The sequence below is a fragment of the Hippoglossus stenolepis genome, chromosome 1, assembly GCF_022539355.2.
Source record: "Hippoglossus stenolepis isolate QCI-W04-F060 chromosome 1, HSTE1.2, whole genome shotgun sequence".
Taxonomy (NCBI): Eukaryota; Metazoa; Chordata; class Actinopteri; order Pleuronectiformes; family Pleuronectidae; genus Hippoglossus; species Hippoglossus stenolepis.
Window position 1 is genome coordinate 17,145,631 of NC_061483.1, and position 20,029 is coordinate 17,165,659.

The 20,029-nt window shown below is 39.7% G+C and overlaps 2 protein-coding genes across 2 annotated transcripts in view; one reads left to right on the forward strand and one right to left on the reverse strand.

Annotated features, from left to right (window-relative positions):
• Positions 1–5,128, reverse strand: part of hipk3b (homeodomain interacting protein kinase 3b) — a 40,059-nt gene extending 34,931 nt beyond the window's left edge. The window contains 1 exon segment of the mRNA XM_035153904.2: positions 4,753–5,128. Within this exon segment, the coding sequence (XP_035009795.2) occupies positions 4,753–4,825 (73 nt within the window). The 5' untranslated portion in view covers positions 4,826–5,128.
• A 2,589-nt stretch (positions 5,129–7,717) lies between these two features.
• cstf3 (cleavage stimulation factor, 3' pre-RNA, subunit 3) lies at positions 7,718–19,258 on the forward strand. The gene is made up of 20 exons (XM_035167612.2): positions 7,718–7,937; positions 8,746–8,853; positions 9,034–9,129; positions 13,674–13,706; positions 14,960–15,057; positions 15,165–15,231; positions 15,307–15,341; positions 15,430–15,556; positions 15,650–15,727; positions 15,836–15,998; positions 16,397–16,506; positions 16,617–16,733; positions 16,824–17,042; positions 17,143–17,245; positions 17,364–17,433; positions 17,536–17,731; positions 17,829–17,979; positions 18,180–18,274; positions 18,393–18,453; positions 18,662–19,258. Exons 1-20 carry the CDS (start codon positions 7,911–7,913, stop codon positions 18,859–18,861), a joined length of 2,154 nt encoding a protein of 717 aa, XP_035023503.1. The 5' UTR covers positions 7,718–7,910; the 3' UTR covers positions 18,862–19,258.
• The last annotated feature ends 771 nt before the right edge of the window (positions 19,259–20,029 follow it).

Consider the following 20,029-nt stretch of genomic DNA (forward strand, 5'->3'; position numbering starts at 1 on the left):
GATTATTAGCATATAGTTAAAGATTGAAGAATGATGGTCTGGTGGACCGTCACAAAAGGCCAAATTAATAACAGGCAAGTTAACTGGTGTTGCACGTTAGTAAAATGTTAATCCTTAATCAACTAGTATTTCTGGTTCTAACTAGCTTAGTCAACTGATCGCACATGTTCCTAAAATATGACATTTGAAGTCATTTTTAAAATGTCACTAATAACAGCAAAATATTAGGTGACATTTGATATCTTCATAAAGTGTTTTAAATGCTTCTATGTGTGACTAAAGGTCTCAGTATGGTTCAACCAAACTAGGACGTACTGCGTACCATGGGGAAAGATTTTGGTAGATACTCTACCATACTGTTTTCTTCCTAAACTCATTTTTGCTTCTCATGATTTTAATTTTATTCAAGTGACCTTGAAATGTTTGGTTTATTGATTAAATAATGCAATAAGGTATTCTTGGCTACTGCTCAGTGACAATGAAAGTTAAGGTACTTTATTCTCCCTCTGCTTCCTGATGTTGATATCCCTCACGTCTGAAGAAGGGGTTGTCATCTTAATTCAATCCCACCTCTGTGCACACTGCCGTGCTTTGCTTGTGTCTCGTGAACATGATCTTATATGTTCATTCGATTAAAATTTTCTAAAGCATGTGACCATGTGTTGCTTCAACTATATATTTATGACTATCATTTAGGACAGGGGGAGAACTTTTATCCTATCCAGGGCAATTTCAGCTTTTATAAACATCCTTTAAGGGCCATACATCAAGCTCATGACCTCTAATGAAATGGCTGTTACAGCTTCTCTGTTGCGAGGTGTCACAGACAAACTGATATAGTTGTAATGCCAGACGATAGTGATGATAATGCTACTCACAGTTGGTTATCCACGTCTGATTCAGTGAGTCTTGACTGGATACAAGTCTTGCAAGTTTCAGTTTATTTAACAACTGCTCACAGAAGTGGGTTGTCCAAAACAGAGACAATCTGCAGTGTCTGTCTCCTCAGAATGGGAAAATCCTCTGGACTAAAGTTTATAGACCCAGAGGGGGGTTGTTATACTTATGTCTGGAGCTCCTCCTTGGTTTACAGCTCAATGACTTTGTGTTGCAAGTTGTCAGGTACTTTGGATGGTTCCACATTAAAGTTTTCAGTTTTCTTTTCAGGTCCTGACACCTCTCACCAAACGCCTGAGGGAGTTTTGCAAACACCAGTATTCTGTCATAGACATGACAGCAGGCTCTTTTTCTTGCAGAGCAGGAAAATACATGCGGAGTTGCAAAGATAAGTTGCAATTCCTTCTTCCTATCCAACTTGGCAGCAATCACATGCAGGGATGTTCATACTTGACTCTTAAACCATTAACTGACAGATCACCGTTTCCCATTAACTAAGCCAAACCTCTTTCTAACTTCGGTTGTAGGTGAGACTTTCGTTTATTGCAGTAAAAGGTCGAGTGCTGAGATAAGATTTTTTTGTATTTTAGACTTTCTTGTAAATGAATATGGTCAGAAATATCCCCCCCATCAAAATCTAGAGGTCTACTCCTTGTTGGATTAACCCCTGTATATAGCCAATACACTGTACAGTTGACTATTATGCTGAGGGGATTCTGAATGAACAAAGATTGTCTCTTATTGGCCACAAGGATAATGGGATCAAAGGTCGAAAATATATGTAGGTAAAGTTTCACTATAAGGAAATGTGTCAATACATATGTGTTAATTACTTATCAGCCACAGAGAACCATAAGAATAAGACACCAAAGAATCACTCACTACACATTCTCCTCTGCACAGTTTTGCATTCAAATCCATCAATCTATCAGATCTATCGCACATGTATCAACAGCTGTCACCAAGTAGCACACCGTGAAATGCTATATGCCCCAACATATTGATCAGCAGTTTTGATGACACAAGCTTACATTTCTCACTAAAAAGCACATGAGCACGGCAGCAGAGTGAGACATTTTACTTGAAAACCAGATCGTTTTTTTCCCCTCACCAGTATCTGAACTAAAGCATCTGCTGTGTCTTTAAAACCTATGGCTCTGACAGGATGGCTGAATGCTGGAACAGATTTCAAACTCATCACTTTTGTGATTAATGCAAATTATGGCACAACATCATCTTTTCTTCACAACCTAAACTCTCAATCATTCTGTTTTGTTCCCTGAGTCATGTCTGTGTGAACACCTCAGGATGACATTACTAGGAACCCAGTCTTTAGGGTGGCCAGTCTGGCCACAATGCAAGACAGATAACCAGCTGCCCCAAGTGCAGCGAATCTGTGCAGCAGGACATCACATGACAGCACATTCCAAAGTTCTGTTGCCTCCACACCTCAGTTAACATCCAGGCCCTGCTTGTACCAATCACTGTATGGGAACACACGTTTTAAACATTTATTTACTGGCCTTGTTGTGCTGAGTCTCTTGTATTACTGGTATCATTATAACTTGGAACCTTGCTCATGTGGCCTTGCTACTGATAAGCTGAGGAATGTGACACATACAGCGGAACCGAGTGGCTACGCAAAGGGGAAACCACAAAAACATTGCAGTAGTGTATTTATGGTGTCGTCTCAAAGGGTACACAGTTTTCTCAAATGATGACTGGCAGCTGATTCACTACCATCAATGTTTCAGAAACCTGAACACCAACTCATCTCTACACACAAGTATATATATAACGTCATTTGGACTAAGACATCCAATGCCGTACTCTCTGTATTGTCCTTGTGTTCCAGGCAAAGAAATTACGGGTAAAGATAAAAGGCAGAACAAACTTCCATTCTGTGACTGATGTGCCTCATATTTTTTTCCTAAGCTGAAAAATTCCCCAACCCCCGCATTGTGGTACATCTTTGTGACTGGGCTAGTACTACAATCATACGGGACCCACATACATGCTGGGGAAAGTACACGACTTTAAGGTACTTGTCCACCATCTGAAGCTAAGATTTCTCTTTCTGGTTTCACATTATAAAAACATGGGTGTTTGTGTGAACAGGAAGTCAAAGTGATAGTTCCCTGTCATATAAATAACAGGTACTGCAGACTATGTAGTTGCCTACAATTATAAACGGGCTACGTCTGTTTTGCTAGTGGGTGGTGTTGATGTCCAAACCCTTGCACTGAAGCTCAACTATTAACTCTATATCTTCTTTTCAACTTGGTTTGCAGTTGGTTATGAGTCACATGAACGTGCACGTTATGCATAAACATACACTGTTAAACATGATTTGCTAATATATTTTACATAGTGAGTTTAATATTTGCACTTTACCCTCAGCTTCTTCCGAGTTGAGTAGGAATAGGAAAAACCAGGGAGAGGAGTGCTGCACAATAAGAGTGGTATAATAAAGACAACACCCCGTCTGTAAGCCATAAAAATAACAGGTACTGCAGACTATGTTGCCTACAATTATGCATGGGCTACGTCTGTTTTGCTGGTGGGTGGCGATAATGTCCAAACCCTCCCATTGGAGCTCAACTATTAACTCTATACATCCTTTTTAACATGAGACCACCACCTTCATGGTGGTCAAGGACCAAGTAAATTAATACAGCAATGTTAGCCGGGATTAACTTGACGTTAGATCTAAATGTATTACCATTGTTATGCACCAACTGGTGTGAGGTGGCAGGTAAAAGAAAGAGATTACGGTTTCACATTACAATTCTGAAAATATGTTTTTTATGAAGGCACATTTATAGCTGTGTTGGCCCAACAATTTAATGATCATAAAACCAACTATAGTGACAATATTAACTGGTACTAACACTGAGCAACATTTAGCCGAAAAGCAGTGCTAGGTTTTTCACCCTGAAAAAGGTTTGCTATCACCAAAGCAAACACGGGTTAAGGATCTGCTGAGACCCTTAAGTGTCATGACAGTTTCAAACAGGTGTTAAAGACCCTTCCTCCTAGTTCTGATCTTACCGTCTATTTTATTCTTTCTATAATGTTTTTTTTAACTTGTTGTAAATATGTTCTAATCTGTGCTCTATTGCAGTGTGATCGTCAATTTGCTTTTTTAATGTTTCTTGTTGTCTCCTTTCTAACTGTTCCCCTTATATCTTTATCTTGTGAAGCACCTTGGAACTGTGTTTTAAACGGCGCTGTATAAATAAGTTTTTTTTTTTACTTCTGTAGTACATATTGTACATGTACATCTATCCATTATTCAACGATATCGTCACATATGCTGCCTCCCAAATTTTACAATGGGTGATGATGTGAATTCAAAAAGGTCTGTTAAGTTTTTGCAAGCTGTGATTATGGTTCAGCGATGTTTGAGCCAAGCGTTATCTAACATATGTGATGGATTAGAACAGCACTCACGAGTTTAGCCAATCGCTCCGTGTTTTCCATGTATGGTAATGGGCTCTTATGACACAGGATCTCTCATGATTTAAACATGTTCAAACACACGTCGACGGGTCGCCGTGACAACACCTACCTAACAAACACTCGTGTTAATGATTAGCACCAACGTCATCGCCGCTGCTGTTGCCCACGATGATTAAAGAACACGCCGCGAGTCGATTACTTCAGCGACGTGTCGTCACAGTTAGCTGAATACAGAGGCTACTGCTGACACCCGAATATAGCCCGGAGCTCGCTAGCTAAGTTTGTGGCTAAGTTATGACTTTGTATTACGTCACGTTTAAACTATCGTGTCAAAGCTTTAGCCAAACACGCATGACGCCATTGACAGACAGGCTTCCACCGTGGAACACTCACCTTCACATAGAGTCACTATAAGTATCATCCAGGGCTTCTCTGAACATGTTATGGACTTATAAATCCACACCATGCACAGTTCGCCTGCACTGCTGCCATCTTGTCCTGGACGACAGGAAGGGAGAGCTCGCTCTCGGCAACGCCACCATCTCCCACATTCTTAAACACTAAATAACTCCGACATGTGATCGTCTCGAAGCACCGCACCGGGCCCGGCTCGTAGCTACGCACTTCAAATTCGTCTCCTTGCTCTCAGGGCGCCGCAGCCCATTTCCGAGAGGGTGTCCGGACCCCGTCTAGACGCGAGGTTCTGCGGCCCTGCCACACTCCGACATGTCCCTTTTTCTACAGAGACTGCGAGCGAATGTTTGTGAACTGACGGCATCGGCCAGACCCGAGGAGTCGAGCACCGAGCACATGCACCCGCAAGGATTCAGGCTTCACAGTGGCACGTACACACATACGTGCATGTGCAATACAGCAGCCTGCACAATATATATATATATATATATATGAATGATGTTTTCATTATATTAATTTATGTTTATATTTACTCACAACTATTTCTTTTACATATTTTTATTTCAATAAAGAAAGAAAGAAAGATATACATCGTGAATTGAATTGAAAATGAATGAAATGTACATTTGACTTGTGAATGAATCACATTCCTGTTGTAGATTTACTCACCTGAAGCTGATGGTGAAAAAAACCATGATTAAACTCTTTAACCATACAAATATAGTTTGGTTTTTAACATGATCAACAATGTGATTTTCGCACAAACAAAATATATCTTACTTCATGGAAGTTTAAAGTCACAATTATTGTTTCAAGTCACTGTACTTGGCTATTTAGCTACAACACAAGTTTATTATCAATGGTCTAGAACAAGGAATGGGGACATTTTGACAATTAAAAGCATCTACCTATACCTGAGAACATCCTGTACAATGAAGGACCTGGATTGAACATAGATGCATGATGATGTAAAATGGAATTTGTTTGGCTCTATTAACTAGATTTATCAAGAATTTATTTTAAAGACAAAGGGGAAGTTGGCCCTAACCGGTTATTTCCCAGAAAACATATATATGTTCACAGGAATTTCATTGCTCAAATACTGACATCTGTTTCACATTCGACATTTGAAAATGCAGTGGAAGTACTTAATGAAGTCAGTATGTACAACCAGCACTAATTCCTTTTCTGTCTTCAGTGTCAACAACAGAGTGTTACTATGGAAATGATTGGCAAGGTCTGCTGCTCAGACAGTCAGGAGGCACCCAGCTGACAAGGAAAGCTGCTCATAAGCCCCCAGTATCTGAGAAGACCAGCTGTAACCTAATCCACCAAGAGGCCTTTGTCTTTCCCAGTCCTGACCCGTCCCCACCCCGGTTACAGACAACAAACCAACAGGCCTGGTCAGCTGTAAAGCAGGTGTGAACACCTCTTGGCTAACCTGCTGCGTTTTGAGTAAACACAGCTGGGGTGGGAAGAGTGGAAGCAGAGATCAGAAACCAAGATATGTTGCACCCAAAGTAGGTTGTGCATGATTTAACTTCACACTTAGACATATAAGCTTACAAGTTAACAATCCTGAAAATCCTGCACTGATGCCACCTCATCTTGTGACCATATGATATCTGAGAATTATATATATCGAAATGTGATGCACTGTTCTTCACCTCAAATGTCTGGTCCACCAAGACTCTCATTTACATTCATACAGATATTCGCTCAGTGGTCGTTTGCTCTGGTCTGTCTCTGGTTATTGACCACGCAATTGCAACCGCTCGTCCTCGTGGCTATAATTTGATCCTTTGTCTCCCCCTGTTGGGCAGCATGGTGAAAAGCATTGTGCAGTGCAGAAAAAGCTTTTGTTGTGTTGTTGCCGACACATAAATTATATGTTGTGATTTTAGATGCAACAACTAAATGATGCATAGTCTCACGCAGAAAATGGTTAAAGTGCCATAACATAAATATCAGGAATAATTGTTGTGGTTGCAGAAGTGTGTCTTTATTTCTATGATGACCACTGCGAGACGCCCCCTACAGGCCAAAATGATGTACTTGGTTTGCAGTCACTTATGAGTCACATGAAACGCACGTGCTCGACATACATAAACATATACACAGTTGTGTGGGAAAACAATGAAATGCTAACATATTTAACATCATGAATTGTATACACACAAATTATCAATTATAAGGCAGAGAAGTGCTGTACATAGTAGTTTAATATAGAGGTCAAGAAACAACAATAATTTGGATTATTTTGTTAAAAAGGAGAGATGCTGAAAGAGGTTGTATGTCATATCCGCCTAGAAAAAATGAATGCACCACCAGGGTGTCCACTAGTACATTTTCTGCAACTTGACAGCCATTAATTTCCTTTGTAGGAGGCATGGCAGCCACCAACATACCCATGTAACCCACCCACTATTCTTTCCTTAGTTTATTTATCATTATTATTACTATCTATTTCACCTGTGTTTTCACTTGAATGTATTTATATAAGTTTTTTTGTACAAAAAGTAATCATGGGCCAGTATTTGGATTCAGGAACTTAACTTAACTGTCCTATGTTTAAGTTTAATTTATTTTGTCACATATTTGAAAAAAAGTTGATCAATAATAGACAAACAAACCCAGGATTTTTTCTATATCAATACAACTAACCTGAAATCGTAGTGTGGACGATTGATTGATTATTCTACCAACAAAAAAATATTTAACAACTATTATGATATTGAATAACTGTTTTTAAGCAAAAATGGGAAATGTTTATATGTCCCAGCCTCATGTAAACATCATGTTTTCTTAGCCCCCATGACGGTGAACTTGAATATATCTGTGTGTCTGACAGGTGGTGGTAAAAAGTTTAGGTGTTTTGAGAAGATTCATATTTTATTGTGAAGGGCTGTCACCGGACGTCTTATTGTTTTTACGGTTGGCGGAGCGGAAGTCAAGTTTCACGCCATTTTGAGGAATCGGCCAGCAGTCGAGCAGCTATCTGCTGTGAGGGCAATGTGATCGACCCTTTGAGAAGCTATGCCGATGACTTAGTTCTTTGAAAAAAGTCGCCATCACGTTGATATTTGACCTTTTTCACGCGTGGTATAACATTTCTAACTTAGATTACTCTTCCAGACATGTCCACCGAAGGAGCCGCCGACCAGGTAGCTACATGCAGTTCTTCTGAGGGGCCAGCTAGCCCCGAGCGGAACGCTAGCATAACCTCATTTAATGTTATTCTAGGTTAATGTTAGCAAGCTAACTCCGTTACAGTGCTGTGTTGTATTTACGTCGTTATTAGCTGGTGTAACCTGGCCCCACTGCTAAGTAGTGAATTGTTTTAAAGGTTTGAGGCAAAGCTACAAGTTTAGCTTGCCGTGCGCCAAATTGACTGGCTAGCTTTAGCATTGTCGTTTTCTTAAGTCGTCCAACGTTAACGTGTTTAGCCTCGTTGATATCAGCGGCATGCAAAGTGGGTATTAACGCACATTTGCTGCCACTTAGTCACATTTACTAACTGTAGTTTCCTCTGTGCTGGATGCAAGCTACAAGGGCCTAGCTAGCCAGGGAAGAACAATTGATTTATCAGTCTAATAACCTCAAGTAAGTGTTAAATAACGGTAGATGTACTCCATTGATCACAAACTTGTAAATTCCTGTGTTACAGCAGCAAGGTATCAAGCTTCTTTCACACGAAGCAAAATGTAAAAAATACAAGCTCATGACAATGCAAAATATACAGTACTGTACATACTATATGCAAAGACAGGGATAGAATGCAATGTTCATAATATCAACTTTTAGACATACTACTGGAGTACAGCAAGGAATTAATTGTACCATCTATCAGTAATTAACCCATCCCTTCAATTTGAACCTGTTGGTCCCTGTAGGCGTCACCACAACACAACCATCACCGCGGCCCATTCAACTTCATAACCCCCTTTATCCCGTGTGTTTGTGTGTATGCAGGCGGCAGCAGCAGAGTATATCCCCGAGAAGGTGAAGAAGGCAGAGAAGAAGTTGGAAGAAAACCCATATGACCTTGACGCATGGAGCATTCTGATTCGAGAAGCACAGGTTTAGTGACACAGAGTTGCATTCCTCGGGTTTAATAAGCAAACTGGGGATCGAGGGTGGTGCGGGTCAGTGGGGCAGAGTTTGCAGATTGTTTCAGTACAGTTCGTACTTTAATTCCAACATTAATGCTCCTTTCGTATGTTCAATAGTGTGGGATGTAAATGCATTCTCCTTCTTTAGAACCAACCCATAGATAAAGCAAGGAAGACATACGAGCGACTTGTCACGCAGTTCCCAAGTTCTGGCAGATTCTGGAAACTATTCATTGAAGCAGAGGTTAATACTTTTTTTTCTTAAGTGTGCATGGCTTGGGATTTTATAAACATGATCAACAATGTGATTTTCACACAATCTAAATGTCTCTTACTTAAATGGAGTTTAAAGTCACAATTCTTGTTTTGAGTCCCTAGACCTGACTACAACTCTAACCTGTACAGCTTTTATTTAAGTTTTTTGACAATTGAAATCATCTCCAACATGAGAAAATTCAACAGACTAAAGGACCTGGACTGAACCCAGATGAATGATGGTGTAAAATTGAGCATGTCAGACTCATTAAGAATTGTGCCTTTAAACACAGCCAAAGGGGAAATTAGCTCTAACCGTTTCTTTTCCAGAAAACTCTTTTTGTTCCCAGGATTTAAAAACAAAATACATTTTCTCTGCGCCATATTTTAAATGGGGTAAAGTGAATTTGTTGCATGTTTGGTCTGCAACAGTATTAAAACTATTTTAATGGTATTGGAGTGCATTAGCCTTTTATTCACTTGTCGTGTCTATTTATTGCCTCCTGTGTCATTTCTTTGGGGTAATTTTATAAACAAATATTTTTGATTGTGTGGCCCATTCTTTCCTTGAGACAGCGAGCCCTCCCCCCCACTCCTCCTAAACATGTGACCAGCAGTGACCCATTTGCCTCGATGCCACCCACAGGCTTTGCTGTTATGCAGTCAGGTACTGATAGGATGATTCATTTTCCCTAGCACTTTATTTCTGCTGAAGAACCCGTTTTAAATGCATTATCTGATGCTCTCCCACATCTGCCGTTCACTACTGCAGCTGGTGTGTAACATATTAGCTCGTGCACATTTGTACAGTGATATCAAGTATCAGCATTGAGCTTCTAGTTAAATGTCCAGTGTGTAGGTCTAGAAAAAGTTCTGCTCTATGCTGTGAATAGAAAATGGCTGCGTGTTGAGGTTGAACTGGTTGTAGTTTGTTGTGGGGTTGCTCCCCTGGGTGAAATTATCCCTGCCCCCTTTTTTCTCGCCGTCTTCCCCCCCTTCAAGATTACACAGGACAAGAAAAAGCCTGGTGTAATATTTCATGGAGTAGATGTATATGTGTCCTAAATAGAAAAAGAACACATCAAGCTTCTTCCAAGTGGACTCGGCTTCCCAAGGACAGTCGTCAATAACCTCATCTGGCCTCCAGGTGGCAGTATCTGTACTTGTACCAGTAAAGCTTTAGTGACACACTCCATATTAATGTTTTACCTTCCTGGTAAAATTGACATCAGGCAACAAATGCAGGGTGGTTATTGTAGGTATGAGTTACAGACGATTCATAGATCGTAAGAAAGTGCAGCAGGACAGAGGGAGTTTGAATAAATGACCATGAAACATTTAAGGCATCAATGCTTTATTAGTGTGGATGATGGGTTGGATGTGGCAGATTTAAAGGATAGTGTCCACCTAAATGGGAAATTAAATATATTTTAAGATCGATTACACATTGAATAGGCACATTAGACTGATCATTACTAAGGGTTTGGTTAAATTTGAACTAACCTGCAGATCCTTAGTTGACAGACCTCAGCAGTATTGTTAGGAGAGTTGTTATCCACAGGGAGCTTAAACTATTCTGGGCACCATGGAGTTTATACAAAACCTTTTTCTTTTTTTTAATCAAGTAATTGGTGCATGTTTTGGATTGTCAGTGAATTAGGAAAGGTTTTTAATTTACAATTGAAAACTTGTGTTTGAGAACATGGCTGGTAGCTTTTATCATTCACAGATGTGCTGCTAGTAGAGAACCAGAGTCAAATTCCTTATATGCATAAACCTACTTGGCATATAAAGCTAATTATGAGCTTAATATACTGCAAATAATCTGATTTGCTTAAGTGAACAAATACAACATTTAGGTCTTGATTTTATTTTCAGCATATTTTCATTGTATTTCAACTCAACCTTTTTTTGTAGCTATTATCATTACTTAGTATTCATCTTTCCCACAAACCACAAATTATTCCAAAACACAGCCATAAGATATTATTTCAGCATATTTGCTTCTACTGCTGATAGGACGTACTGGTTATTTTAACTGGCTTCAGGCATTTTAATCCTTACTGAGAATTAAAAAAACTAGACAGAACATCTCAAAGTCCTTTACAAGGCGGGTGTGTTATTTTAATAGGTAACACTTGATTTGTAATTCTTAATGTAAAGATTAAAGAAACCTCTGTCTGGTAAGTATGTGGGTTAGCTGTCTGTTATGTCCCCATTTAGTAGAGCTACATTTTAATTGTAGAAGTTATTGTTAGTGTGTGTAAGTTTCCTCAGTCAGATTTTACTAAGGCCTCATTTGCACAAGTTGCACACTAGGCAAATTCTCATTCATCGCTTGCATCTTGAGAGAGAATCCAGTTCAATCAGGATTGTGTCTCAGAAACGCCCTGTAGTGTGTGAGCGTGTGTCTGTGAGTGAAGGCTGCCAACACATGACACAAAGCTGGGGTTTACTTCTGCTTTTATGTTTGGGCCCTATAGAGTCCATTCTACCCCTCTGCTGTCTGTCTGTCAGACCATTTCAGGATAATTGTCAAACAAATCCTTTCCTCCATTTTGAAGGGTTAGGGCAACACACTTTACTATAGAGAAAATATGTAGTGTTTATTTTAGGGACACAAATCAGCCTAGTCTGTTTCTCCAAAAAGGAAATGTGACATTTGCAACATCGTTATTCCAAATGCAAATCTTTTTATAGTAGTTTTCACAGCTTGGTTGTAGAGTTGGTGCACAATTACAAACTTGTTAACTGCAGTGCAGAAAGCAATTCACACACCTCATTATTGTTTGCAATTACTGTAATCTGTTTGGATACTGTGATGGTTTCCATTTATTTTTTTAAGAAATTTGATTTGGCCAGAGACATTTTCAGTGTAGTCATCTTTTACAAATCATCATGTCCTGATTTACTTTCCCTCATGGAATTTATGTCATCTCACTGTTTCTGCCTCCTACCTTCTCATAACACGTTTCCTCCCCATAAGGTGTAATTGTTAAGTTTGTATTAAATTATGTACCTTTTATATGGGCTTCCTTTATTATATTAAATCAATTTCAGTTTGTTTAAACGATCACATACGTGTGTTTTTTGTCTTCAGTAGAATTTGTGCTTCATGATTCTGTTAAGTAACCTGGTACTGAAGCCTCCTTGTAGCAGTCACTAGTAGATATGTGTTAATGTAACTCTCCAGCAGGAGCTGCTTCAGAGTTTGTAAACATCTCACTTGACTTAACAAACCTTATAAACATATATCACAATCTAATTTGATGGCTTATCCATTTTTTGTGTATGATGTGAAAACACCAAGATGGCTCAGATTTAATGGATTCTGGAAGACTGCTTCTAACTGAGTTTACATTATATAATTTATTTCTCATAAAGGAGATATTTATGAATATATATATGTATTTAAAAAATCTTTATTAATGGACTTACTTTTTTAGATTCCAGGTTGTATAATATGTATAATTTACAGGGCAAATATATTTCGTGGAAAATGAGACATTTTATTAGGAGATGGAACTACACACATTATTTCTCCCTTTAAATATTGGAGATGAGCAAGTAAAGTAGGTCAGTCTTTTTCTAGAGATGATGCCCTGAAGGCTCCAAAACTGCATCACATCTTATCTTAGGAAATGATTTCCTAGACAATGTACTTTTAGTTTGGCTCTAGTATCGAGACAGGTTTTAATTATTATTTTGATGAGTTACATGAAATACCAAAAGAACCTTTAATTTTGAATTCTTGGCTGTAGCTTTTTGATTTGGATGTCGTAACATTCCTTTACATACCAGGGTAGATTGAGTTTAATTTATGTTTTTAGCATTTGTTTTGGATAATCATCATAAACGAAGTGGATACCGCCCGCACCCTCACCACTAAAAGGAATAACATTTTTGTTTCAGTTGGATCATTAGCTCACAGTTGTGTACTTTCTTAATTGGACATTTCTTTGTCATGTAAATTATGAATTTTTGTCACCAGTCAAGTTCACCGCTGCCTTTTTTAACTTTGTAGCACACATTAACATAGCATCACAGAATGGATCTACCCTTAACATAGGCCAACGCTGCTTACCCCATGTTATCAGTAGCCTCTCCTTTCTGTGCTGGACTGGACACTGGCTTCACGAGAAAGAAACTCATTCCTGCTTCGTTGTTGACTAAGGGAACACGGTCGCCTAAGTCATCGTGGAATTGGATTTAAATGTCAGATCCTTATTTCTCAGAGTAGAAGCACCTTTTCTGTATTTTTCTTCAAAATCTGCTCTTGATCTATTTGTCAGGATTTTCTCTGTAACACACGCTCTCTGGTGTTTTTTTCTTCTGGGCTATGTGGCGCAACCTACAAACAAAATAAACCCCTTCTTTTTTATAAAAGTAATTTGTCATTCTTGTGTGAAATTCACTTTGTTGATCGTATGTGTGTACGAATGTTCACGTTGTGCATGAATGCATGTTTCCTTCATTCCCCTAAAAGTAGGGGAGACTTTTGAATTAACGTTACATTTACACTCTTATTTGCAGATCAAGGCTAAAAACTATGACAAAGTAGAAAAGGTAAGTGTCCATCACACTCACAGAAGCTGACTAGTGTTATGTTGATACCCAGGAAGGGTTCATCTTAATGTCTTTAAATAGAATAGCTGTCTTCTACCTTGGTAGTTGCCAGTGATTTCCACTACATCATGCACACACTTTTATAACGCACACTAAAACTATCTGTGTATTACAACAAAGTCAACGTGAAAGTCCTATAATTTGCAGCATTGAACATATACTTCAACATTATTAATTTAAAATACAGAATACCCAAAACAAAACCGTGTGCAAACATCCTCCTCTGTTTGACCTTTAAAGTCTGAGATGACTCGTCGCAATCTGGATTTTCCCATATATCTTATAAGTCTCCACCTAATGTCATAATTGTGTTACCATGACTTATTAGGGTTTTTAAAATATTTATTATTAAATATTAATATTTTGTGTTTTATTTCTTTGTTAGTACCACCTTTTCATATGTAACAATAACTGTAATTAAAATGTGAACACTGAACCAACATCTACACTGATTTGTTCTCTCACTTTCTAAATTCACTGAGTTTGTCTAAAAATGTCCAGTTTTGCCCGGGACTGGACAAAAATTACACTAAAATGTTCATATTTCTCAATATTGATGATTATCGCAATAAATGTCACATTCATTTCAAGACTGATACTTTCTCCTGAGTTAAGGTTGTGGTTTTAAACTCTTTATGAGCAGATAATGACAAACACTGGATAAACAGCAAAACTTTTTACAAATCAATTGAGTTATTCCTCAATGTGTTTACACAATGCATTGGCAATATATTGACATATATCGAACCTCTGTTATACTGCTATAGATGAAAATTACATTGTGATAATTATTGATATTGTTTTATTGCCCAGCCATACTTCAAAACATCAACATGTTTGTATTCGTCAAACAAACTTCAAACTCTGGTCTGTTAATCTGAGTTTGGTGTAGCTCACTGGGCCACATCTGAAGCCCGTGTAATGAAGCAGGATAACTGGAGTGCGCTAACGATGCTAAGGACACGCAACCCCCATCCCCAAAATCCTGCACACAGTAAAAAATGATTTTTCAATTTTTTCCTCAGTGCAGTTTCTCATCCAACACAGGTTTTGCCACTCATGCAGGTTAATTTGAGATTGGGAATATTAAGACAAATCAAAGGAACAGTGAAGATTGGTGGTTGTATCATCATCGAATATAAAAAATATTTGTTTATGTTTCCATTGACTGTGTCCTTCCATATTCCCTGCAGTTGTTTCAGAGATGTCTCATGAAAGTGTTGCACATCGACCTGTGGAAATGCTACCTCTCATATGTCCGAGAGACCAAAGGGAAGCTGCCCAGCTACAAGTAAGAGCACATGCTGCATAGTGGGGCTGAGCTGAAGTGTGTCGGCTTCCCTCTGTAAACCTGTGTAACACATATTTAACTGAATTCACTTCTTTTCTCACCCTCAGAGAGAAGATGGCTCAGGCGTATGACTTTGCCCTGGATAAAATAGGCATGGAGATAATGTCTTATCAGGTAAACACATCTGAGCTTTGTATTTGTACTTTCTTTTATCGACTGTCACCTAACAGATAGTTGTTCCTCCCACAGATTTGGGTCGACTACATCAACTTCCTCAAAGGGGTGTAAGTGTTTATCCCGTGATATCCAGAGGCTTCCTAAATTGGTGACCAACTCTTTAAATGTTGACATTGGTGTTTGTCATCTTATTAGTGAAGCCGTTGGCTCGTATGCAGAGAATCAACGGATCACTGCAGTGCGGAGGGTCTACCAGAGGGGCTGCGTGAACCCCATGATCAACATTGAGCAGCTCTGGAGAGATTATAGCAAATATGAGGAGGTGAGACACACACCCACGCCTTGTCTTGTATGAATGTGACAGTGATGGAGCGATGTCTCAATTTCATAACCATTTTTTTTCATTCATAACCAGGGAATCAATGTGCACTTGGCCAAAAAGATGATTGAGGACCGGAGCAGAGACTACATGAACGCCAGGAGAGTTGCTAAAGTGAGATTTTCCACACAACGTTTCACGAATCCTTGTATTTAATATCAAAAGTCAGGCTGTCTGCTGTGCGCTAATACAGACTGTTTTGTGGTGGTGTGTTTAATTCAGGAGTATGAAACAGTGATGAAGGGGTTGGACAGGAACGCACCGTCAGTACCGCCACAGAACTCCCCTCAGGAAGCCCAGCAAGTGGAAATGTGGAAGAAGTACATCCAGTGGGAGAAAAGCAACCCACTGCGCACAGAAGACCAGACCCTCATCACAAAGAGAGGTGACTGTTTGTGGTCAAGAGTTATTGTGTTGTGTTTGGGATGTTTTTGAAAGCTTTCAGGAATTTATAATTTGCTTTAATTTATACTGATTCTATTTGTTTCATTTTAGTTTTTGTCACTTTTAGTGCTTTATTTGTTATGCGGCCAATGTTCTTTAAGTCAACTGCCTTGATTGTTTTTAAATGTTTTGCTTTTACTTGTTGTTAAGCACTTTGTAACATTGTGCTGTATAACACAAGTGCTGTATAAATAAAGTTTGTTTTTAATATTATTATTATTATGTCATCTTAGTTATTTATTAGACATTAGTCAATGACTGCAGCCATTAGAGGGCGCGGGTTCTCCTCACTCTTGATTTAGACCATATATTATGATCAGTTTGTGTTGTGTGTTGCAGTGATGTTTGCCTATGAGCAGTGCCTGCTGGTGCTGGGTCACCATCCTGACGTATGGTATGAGGCAGCACAGTATCTGGAGCAGTCCAGCAAACTGCTGGCGGAGAAAGGAGTAAGAAATTAAAACTTTCACGCTCAAATTTAACGCGAAATTCACAAACTCCTCCTGAGAATTTTTCAAAACAATCCTATTATACTTTTATATGTTTTTTTTCCTCTTAGGATATGAATAATTCCAAGCTGTTCAGTGACGAGGCAGCCAACATCTACGAACGTGCCATCGGGACCCTCCTGAAGAAGAACATGCTTCTGTACTTTGCATTTGCTGACTATGAAGAGGTGGGCGTCCGGTTGCTGATTCTGCCGTCGCCAAGACAACAAGAGACGCACGGACTGATCAGCGGGTGTCTTTTCTTGCTTTCCTCACAGAGTCGCATGAAGTACGAGAAGGTCCACAGCATCTATAACAAACTCTTGGCCATCGAAGACATTGATCCCACACTGGTCTACATCCAGTACATGAAGTTTGCCAGGAGGGCGGAGGGCATCAAATCTGGACGCACAATCTTCAAGAAGGCCCGGGAGGATCTGCGCACACGTCACCATGTGTACGTGACCGCAGCACTGATGGAGTACTACTGCAGCAAGGTGAGAACACACATGGTCACACGATAAGTGTTTGTAAAAGGTGTGACTAGAATCAAACCTTGTACAAACACTGTCAAGCTCTTTTTATTTTCCCCGGCAGGATAAATCAGTGGCCTTCAAGATCTTTGAGCTTGGTCTAAAGAAATATGGAGACATTCCAGAGTACATACTGGCGTACATCGATTACCTCTCTCACCTTAATGGTAGGTTATGTGTCAGAAAATCTGTTTTATTTACTACTAATTTGTAAATCAAACACACAAAGGCATAGTAATAGAAAATATATATGTAACTTCTTTTTATTCTCGGTCTACTCTCCAGAGGATAACAACACCAGGGTTCTCTTTGAACGTGTCCTCACCTCAGGAAGCTTGTCACCAGATAAGTCAGGGTAATGTCAAGTTTGAATTAAGTTGCGTGTGTGTGTCTGTTTTCTAAAAAATCCATATCTCTCGTGATGTTTGTTAATTTAAATTCTTCTTCCGCTCCTCAGCGAGATCTGGGCTCGGTTCCTGGCGTTTGAGAGCAACATAGGAGACCTGGCCAGTATCCTGAAAGTAGAGCGCAGGCGCTTCACTGCCTTCAAGGACGAGTACGAGGGCAAAGAAACGGCTTTGCTCGTAGACAGATACAAGTTCATGGACCTGTATCCCTGCTCGTCCAGTGAACTCAAGGCCCTTGGATACAAGGTGCTTGTCATTATATGACGGACCAAATGTTTAACAGATCAAGCTTCTTTGTTTACGTGATATTGAAACTGTTTCTACTGTGTTTGTGTGTGTATAGGATGTTTCTCGTGCCAAACTGGCAGCTCTGCTCCCAGAGACGGTGGTGACGCCCTCTACACCTGCACAGAAGGATGAAGCCGACCGTAAACCCGAGTACCCCAAACCCGACACCAATCAGATGATCCCCTTCCAGCCACGTCACCTCGCCCGTATGTATCCCTGAGCTGCTTGCACGCTTCCCTCAATAGATCTTGTGGCATATCAGTGAAACCCTGTATTTAGACTCCTGCTCATCACACGGAATTATTAGTCTTAACATGTTTCGCTGTTTTACGCCCCCTTCTCTTCTTTTCTCTTCTCCATTGACCTGATTCCTCTTTGATGTATCTGTTTGCATTTCTCTCCACAGCTCCCGGTTTACACCCCGTCCCTGGCGGAGTTTTTCCAGTCCCCCCAGCTGCTGTCATTCTAATGAAGCTGCTCCCCCCGCCTACGTGCTTCTCAGTGAGTCGCAGCAGTTCAATTCTATCGAGCTCATACTGTATATACTAGTAATGAAAAGAGCAGGGGGTGTTTTTTGTCTGCTTGGACTCAAAGAGTGTGTGACTGTGTCTTTCTGCAGGGTCCCTTTGTTCAAGTGGATGAGCTCATGGAAACTCTTAGGAGATGCACACTTCCTGACAGTAAGTAGATTCTAGCAGCACTTCAGACGAATCCAGACCATGTTTCTTTTTAGCCGCATTGACGTGGCTCTGGTGATGGAAGCGTCAGTCGGACGGTCCCTCAGTCACTCATTGATTGGCTAAACACTGGTCCAAAGTAAACATGTTGTGAAAATATTATACTGCCCCCTACTTGACATATCACTGATGCATTTGTTTGTCTCTTCAGCTGTTGATGCTGCTGTAGAGCTGATCACTGGCAAACAGCCCGACGCAGGAGGCGAGGGCAACGGATCCATGGAGAACCACGCTGTTGCCAAGTCACTAAAGAGGCCTAACGCAGACTCTGACGAGGAGGATGACAAAGGAGCTGTGGCTCCGCCCATACATGACATCTACCGCTCACGCCAACAAAAGAGGATTCGATAAAGTAACTACAACCCACGGTGAACCTGACAAGAATGTAATCTTAATAGCCGGTCATATGGGGTTTAACGTACGTGTCCATGTTTCTGAGTCTTTTCTTACAGATCTGTTGATTTCTCTACAGACGACAAACATTCATAAACACACACACACACACACACACACTCACACAGACATACACACAGTATGATCACCTGAGTGTTCTTGTGGGGCTTTTTTTTGTTATGTTAACAGTTTTTATTTTTAAAGACTGACCATTATACTGTAAAAAATTTTAATTCAACCATTGATTCAGCCGTTTTGACCCTGTGATCTTCCAGCGAAGGAAAAGTGGAGTTAAGGTTTTTTAGATAACTGGAGGAAACACAGTTCATTTCAATAAAAGTGAAAAAGAATTCAACTGGATTTGTTTGTTTTTTGACTTGACTGGTGCTTTTTGCGTAATTGTCTTTCTCTGTAACTGAATTAACTTTTTATTAGGATTTCATATAACAGTAATGCTGTGCCAGGCCTCATCATTACCACTAGATGGCAGTCTATGACACTTTATTTTTGATCTGAAAGTTCAGTCATCCCCTCTATGGAGATCAGCAGGATCTCAAAGTTACGTTAAGATTTATCGAGTAAACAAGGATTTGAAAACTTAACTCTTTATTCGGGCAAAGAATATTTGCTTTTCCATTTAAGCTATTATTAAAACATGTTTTATTGCTGTAAAAGCCACCGTGTCCAGGCAGATCTTTAGCTGTGACAACCTCTCTTTACTAAAAAATTAATATCTCTTACACAGTGAACATGTTTTATTATAAGCCAGCTGCTCTTTTTCACATTGAACTGATCACACCATTATTTGTCTACCCAGCACAGCCTTTGTTCTGGGTATGCGGCTGCCTATCTCACCTCTGAGCCTACTCACTGCCAACATTACAGTATAGAAGTGTTTATGCAGAACACCACACCACCACCACCACATAATGAATACTACTTTGAAATTTTCTGCATTTGGAAATCTCAAAAACTGTAAAAAAGAGAAAAAGAAATCAATACTTTGGGTTTTTATATTTAACAGCTTCTGAATAATTAACATTTGGTAGAGCTCCCCACCAAGACTACCTAGAAAGAAAGTAATTGCTTGTGTGTTTCTTCTCACTCTCGTTTTTTCTTTCCAGCA

What these genes read in the sequence shown, in the direction of transcription:
- cstf3 (XM_035167612.2), top strand. Translation starts at nt 7,911, where the DNA reads ATGTCCACCGAAGGAGCCGCCGACCAG. An exon ending in GGGAAGCTGCCCAGCTACAA is followed by an intron (nt 15,058 to 15,164) that starts GTAAGAGCACAT and finishes TCTCACCCTCAG; the next exon opens with AGAGAAGATGGCTCAGGCGT. An exon ending in TCAAGGCCCTTGGATACAAG is followed by an intron (nt 17,732 to 17,828) that starts GTGCTTGTCATT and finishes GTGTGTGTATAG; the next exon opens with GATGTTTCTCGTGCCAAACT.